The sequence below is a fragment of the Myotis davidii genome, unplaced genomic scaffold (assembly GCF_000327345.1).
Source record: "Myotis davidii unplaced genomic scaffold, ASM32734v1 scaffold96, whole genome shotgun sequence".
In the NCBI taxonomy this organism is placed as follows: Eukaryota; Metazoa; Chordata; class Mammalia; order Chiroptera; family Vespertilionidae; genus Myotis; species Myotis davidii.
The window spans coordinates 6467672-6473521 of record NW_006289416.1 but is presented as its reverse complement, the minus strand read 5'-3'; the positions used below and the strand labels follow the sequence as shown (position 1 = coordinate 6473521).

General features: G+C 41.0%; 2 protein-coding genes across 12 annotated transcripts in view; one reads left to right on the top strand and one right to left on the bottom strand.

Annotated features, from left to right (window-relative positions):
* HSBP1L1 (heat shock factor binding protein 1-like 1) overlaps positions 1-5850 on the top strand; it is a 77664-nt gene that overhangs the window by 15037 nt on the left and 56777 nt on the right. The window contains exon 5 of one of the 10 annotated variants that reach the window (XR_001513554.1): positions 5398-5787. The exons of 2 other annotated variants lie outside the window; for them this stretch is intronic. Coding sequence is in view for 2 of the 8 variants with exons in the window: in XM_006761892.2 (XP_006761955.1) it covers positions 971-1090 (120 nt within the window). In the remaining 6 variants the exon portion in view is untranslated. Of the gene's footprint in view, positions 1-923; positions 1485-4951; positions 5364-5397; positions 5840-5850 lie in introns of those variants that run through there. 7 more of the 10 variants (XM_015562732.1, XM_015562735.1, XM_006761892.2 and 4 more) reach the window with 7 other exon arrangements.
* Positions 338-5850, bottom strand: part of TXNL4A (thioredoxin like 4A) — a 9316-nt gene continuing 3803 nt past the window's right edge. For both annotated transcript variants that reach the window (XM_006761893.2, XM_015562728.1), the window contains 2 exons: positions 2432-2535; positions 338-721 (listed from right to left, as the gene is read on the bottom strand). In XM_006761893.2, coding sequence (XP_006761956.1) covers positions 550-721; positions 2432-2535 — 276 coding nt within the window. In that variant the 3' untranslated portion in view covers positions 338-549. The remainder of the gene's footprint in view (positions 722-2431; positions 2536-5850) is intronic.

The window sequence follows — 5850 nt, the reverse complement described above, 5'->3', positions numbered from 1 at the left end:
GGAAAAGGGGGGAGCCCAGCCTGGCCAGTGTGGCTCAATGGTTGAGCACCAACCCATGAACCAGGAGGTCACGGTTTGATTCCCAGTCAGGGCATGTGCCCGAGTTGTGGATTCAATCCCCAGATCGGCATGCAAGAGGCAGCTGATCAATGACTCTCTCTCATCATTGATGTTTCTCTCTCCCTCTCCCTTCCTCTCTCTGAAAATCTCTGAAAAAACGTATTACAAAAAAAACCCAAAAAACAAAACAGCCCACAGACTCCCTGAACTTCACTCCAATGGTAAAGAATCAAGTTTTTACTTCCAAAACCAGTAAGCCATATAAAAAAATAAACTATCAGGATTTCCCATGGTTGTGTATTTGTTTAGTTCAGCTAGATATTTACAGATATTTGCGAATATAAAAGTACAGTAGCCAGGCCAACGCCAGCTTGAGGCTGTGCAGCCCTCCTGTCCCTCCCCAGACTCCTCCTCAAAGGCTTCAGAGTCCACAGCGTCTCCACGTGAAAGTGACTCCCTGGGCAAACCCCCGCGCCTGGGGCCAGGCACTCAGTATCGGTACTTCGTAGAGTAGTCCTTCGGGGACACGACCAGGCCACGGCCTTTGCGGGCGCCCCGGTACACGGTCTCAATGATATCGATCATCTCCTGCTTGTCCTCCATGGCCCAATTGATCTTGTTGTTGTTGCCAGTGCCCAGGTCAATCATGATGTGCTTGTTCCTGCAGAAGAAACAGGCAAGGCTTATCAGAGGTCTAGAAGGGCCTTGGTTGGGTAGCTCAGTGAGTTGTCCCAGTATGCCAAGGTTGCAAGTTTGTAACCCAGTCAGTGCACATGCATGAATAAGTGAAACAACAAATCAGTGTTTTTCTCACTTGATCTCTCCCCCTTTCTCTCTCTCTAAAAATCACTAATTTTTTTAAGCCTCTACAAGGGACCCCATGAAAAATGTCTGTTTGCCACTGTTACAGCTTTGGTTACTCGGCTCAGACTTGACTCTGACATGTGGCAACCAGCAGGGCAGCTGCCATGTCTATATGAGCCGCCCATGTTTCCACTGTCCAGAATGCACTACTAAGTTGCCTGTCTAGAAGCAGATGGAGCCCTAGCCACAGTCAGCAAGTACAGGTCTCAGATTCACGACCACAAAACGGGATTCAGCCAACTACCTAGGTGAGCCATATGGCTTCTTCCCCGACTGACTGCCTTTGAGAGACTCCAAGGAAACCTGCAGAACCTGCCCAGACTAGGACCTGCAGAACCCTGAGCTCACAAATGGTGCTTTCTGCCACAGAACTTGTGCTAACTTGTTCCACAGAATATGAAGCTAATACACACCCTACACAGTCCACCTGGACCATCCTCACCAACAGGGGCTCTACTTGTTTAGTGAACATTAATACTGCTACCCACCAACTTTTGTAGTAACAATAACTATGAAATTTTGGCAAGTATAGCAATATTAAAGGGTTATTTCTTTCCTAATTAACCTTCCAGAACAGTTATTTTTGTACTCATGATGTTACTTAACTTGATTACATAAATCCCATTAAACATATGTGGCACCTGCACCAGACCCCTGGGTATGCAGCCAGTACATTCCCGCATTTTCCTTTGAAGCAAAGCCCGTACATTGTGGATACAAATTTGTCTGAGGCAATTAGGGAAATTCTATTCTTCATGCCAATAACTCATTGACTAGGGTCCACACAGAATGTTTTAGCTGATAAAATGATCTTGTGTTTATAAGCAAATAAATTAAGAACAGGTTTTTCCTCTTAGGTAACACAAAGAACATTAAATAGTGTCATGATATCATATTTTAAAATAGACATAGAGTTATTTTAAAACAGACATTTTTCATCAACAGATTATTTAAAGGTACCTTAAAGTTAATAAGAATGTCTTCCCTTTAATTACACTTCATCTAGGTTTCTGGGCAAAGTTACTTCAAAAGGGTAATTTATCACTGAGTAAATGATAAAAGTAGAATTGTTTAAAAATTATTGAAAGATCACATTAATTGCCTGGTGATACAATCTGTATGTAATGACTACATAATGACTTCCTTCCAAGTAAGAGAATCTAAAGGCATCTTGATTACATTAAATATCCAGACCAACAATTTCAATTTAAACAACAACTTTAAGAGAAAAGGAGCCAAGCCAGCATGGATATTTAGAGGTCACTGGTTCAATTCCCAGTCAGGGCACATGCCTGGGGAAACATAGAGGTCACTAGTTCAATTCCCAGTCAGGGCACATGCCTGGGGCTGTGGGCTCAACCTCCAGTGGGGGGAATGTGCAGGAGGCAGCCAATCAATGATTCTCTCTCATGACTGATGTTTCTATTTCTTTCTCCCTTCCACTCTGAAATCAATAAAAATATAAAGAGGACAATTTAAATAACAAGTTTGAGAGAAGAGGACGTACCTGAAGAAAAACATGACAGTACATGGATCGTATAACTCATACATTTTGTTGAAATCAGGTACTTCTGTAATATCCACAAGATAAATAACAGCAAAATTTTTAACCTAAAAGTAAAGAATATTTAAGAAAACCTAAAATAAAAATCAATTTTTTTAATTCTGTAAAAGCACATTAAAAATGAAAACAATCATCTGTATATAACAGAACAATTTTCAAGCTCTCCAACATTTTCCCAGTAGAGTTAACACAGAAAAATAATTCAACAAGCTCAGGATACCGAGCAAATAATTGGCTATTTACAACTCCCTTTAACATTTTTTTAGAATAGCAAGTTACAAGAACCTTCACAAAATATCCACAGACATATTATTCATGCTAATCTAGCAATAATCTATATGATCTTTTCCAAATGTATACTTTTACTAATACTTAATCACATGCATTGAACAACTGCTTTCCAACAAGCCATACATTTCCCATGTACTTGGGTTTGAACTCTTGTAAATAGTAACAAACTACTATTCTAAATAATATCGTATATAACAAGTTTTCTTTAAATGCACATTCATCAGAGAAGATTTAGAAAACCCAAAGAACTAAAAATAAAGTCACCTTCAATCCCAACAAAAACTTAATTACTGCAAAAGTATTTTTAGTATGTTCTTTCCCATTTTTCCTCCAAATGAGTCATGCAGCCAAGGCTCCTGGTATATTTATTTTAAACTGTTTTAACAAAATGTGATCATACTACAATATTTACTACATTGCTTTAATTACAAGCATTCTCTTATATACTTTATAAAAACACAACTTTTATGGCTATCCTATATAATAAAAGTGTAATATGCAAATCGACTGAACAGTGGAACAACTTGTCATGATGCACACTGACCACCATGGGGAAGATGCTCAACACAGGAGCTGCCCCCTGGTGGTCAGTGCACTCCAAAAGGGGGAACGCCTCTCAGCCACAAGCCAGGCTGACGGCAAGTACAAGTGGCCCACCTCCAAAGCAGCACTAAGCCATCAGTCGGACTTCCCCCTCAAAGGCTCCCGGACTGTGAAAGGGCGCAGGCAGGGCTGAGGGACCCCCCGTCTCATGCACAAATGTCATGCACTGGGCCTCTAGTATTAAATAATTAATTCATCAAATGTCTATGCCATTACTTTACCTTTCTTCTGTTTCTTTGATTTTTCATGACTATAAATAATTCATTTTTTAGGGAATAATTTTTAGGGAATAATTAATATCAATTATTCCCCTGTGAACATTCTAATCCTTAAATTTGTGCATACATTCATTATTTTCTAAGGCTAAATTCCTAAAATAGAATTTCTAGAACAAAGAACATGACATTTTAAAGGCTCCTTATAAATACAGGGGTAGGCAAAAGCAGGTTTATAGTTGTAATACAAACAAATCTATAATAATAAAAGGGTAATATGCTAATTAGATGGACGTTCTTCCTTCTGGACAAAGCCACAGTGGGCGGCTGTGGCAGCGGCAGGCAGGGGCTGGGGCCAAGCCCCTTACACAAATTTCGTGCATCAAGCCTCTCGTACAGTGGTTCTCAACCTGTGGATTGCGACCCCTTTGGTGGTCGAACAACCCTTTCACAGGGGTCGCCTAAGACCATAGGAAAACACATACATAATTACATATTGTTTTTGTGATTAATCACTATGCTTTAATTATGTCCAATTTGTAACAATGAAATTGGGGTCACCACAACATGAGGAACTGTATTAAAGGGTCGAAGCATTAGGAAGGTTGAGAACCACTGCTCTAGTACAACAATAATAATGCAAGTCCTGGCTGGTGTGGCTCAGTTAGTTGAGCACTGTCCCAGGCACCAAAAGGTTACCAGTTTGATTCCTGGTCAGGGCACATACCCAGTTTGGGGACTATCTAAGACTTTAAACTAAATAAATATTCAGAGAAAGAATTTTTTTTAATATACTCATTGATTTCAAAGAGGAAGGGAAGAGAGAGAATCATTGATTGGCTGCCTCCTGCACTCCCCACACTGGGCATCAGCCCGCAACCCAGGCATGCACCCTCTCCAGAATTGAACCGTGACCTCCTGCTTCATAGGTCAATGTCAACCACTGAGCCATGCCAGTCAGGCTAAAATCACATTAGGATTTTTCAGATGAATCCCAAGCCACATGAGGCAAGGAACCACGTCTGTAGTCTTTACTGATGTGTCCTCGGAGCCAAACATCTGACACATTCAAGGTACTAGTAAATATTCGTTGAATGAGTGAACTTTAACAATAAACTTATATTTCAAAACTCAAGAAACCCATTATTGTCACTAAGAACCATGGTTTTGGACAGTATGGACTTAACTCTATAATCCTGAGTTCAAACCTGCCTTAGGAGGTGTCAGGTCTAACCCCCTTCCTCAGAGGTGGGGTCCTGACAGAAGGTTCTCCCACTGCTGGCAGGAAGGGGCCATGCCACATCCAGCGGGGCGGCTATGTGAGCATGCTGCTCCTCACTCTGAATCCTCCCAGATTTTCCTCTGGAAAAGCTCCCACCTGACAAAGCTTCTCCTCACGTGGATTTGGGTTCCTGTACTGAGATGCCTTCCACATAGAGAACTATGTTGCCTAAACCAGCGGTCGCCAACCTTCCGGACCTCACAGACCACCAGTGGTCCACGGACCACCGGTTGGCGACTACTGGCTTAAACAGTTCACATCCATTAATGAATCTCCAGGTAACTAAAACCCCTGTGTATTTTTTTAATATACAACTGAAATTAAGGTAGGCGTCTATCTTTTCTCCATTTAAACAATGTTCACTTGGAAAATATAGAAATGAAATGGAAAAATCACTCTTTTGTATCCAGCCCAGTAATTTTCAAACAAGTTACATAATTTAAAAAAAACATGACAGTCATAATAAATCTATTAGTGTTTTAAAGTGAGAGTAAATGTTTCCCTTTCCCAACTCAAAGCTTGTGGATGTTCCAGTTTAAATTCCAATTTCCAAGTCCGGACAGATAACTGCTAGCACCTGTTCAGGAGCTGTCATGAGGACCACGTGAGGGTCAGTTTCCTACCTGGCACTGTGCCTGGCCTAAGTGTTCCCCTATCACTGGACACTGTGGTTGTTTCCACTTTTGCTATAAATGACAGCAATGGTCTCCTGAAGGGTCAGTTACTAAGAATGGCAGGACCATCTGACTATCGTTCACCAGGCTCTTCACACAATGCCAGCCATGTTCCTCAGGGTGATGCCAGCTCTACCACCTGAACATCACAACGTCCAGCACACCCCACACTTCAACTCATTTTTAACTTTTTGTCTCTGATATATCTAAAAAATGACAGTGAACTATTTTAAGGTGTATTTCTTTGACGTTTACTTAACCACTGACTTTCTTATTTTTTCAAGTTCTTTTCACATT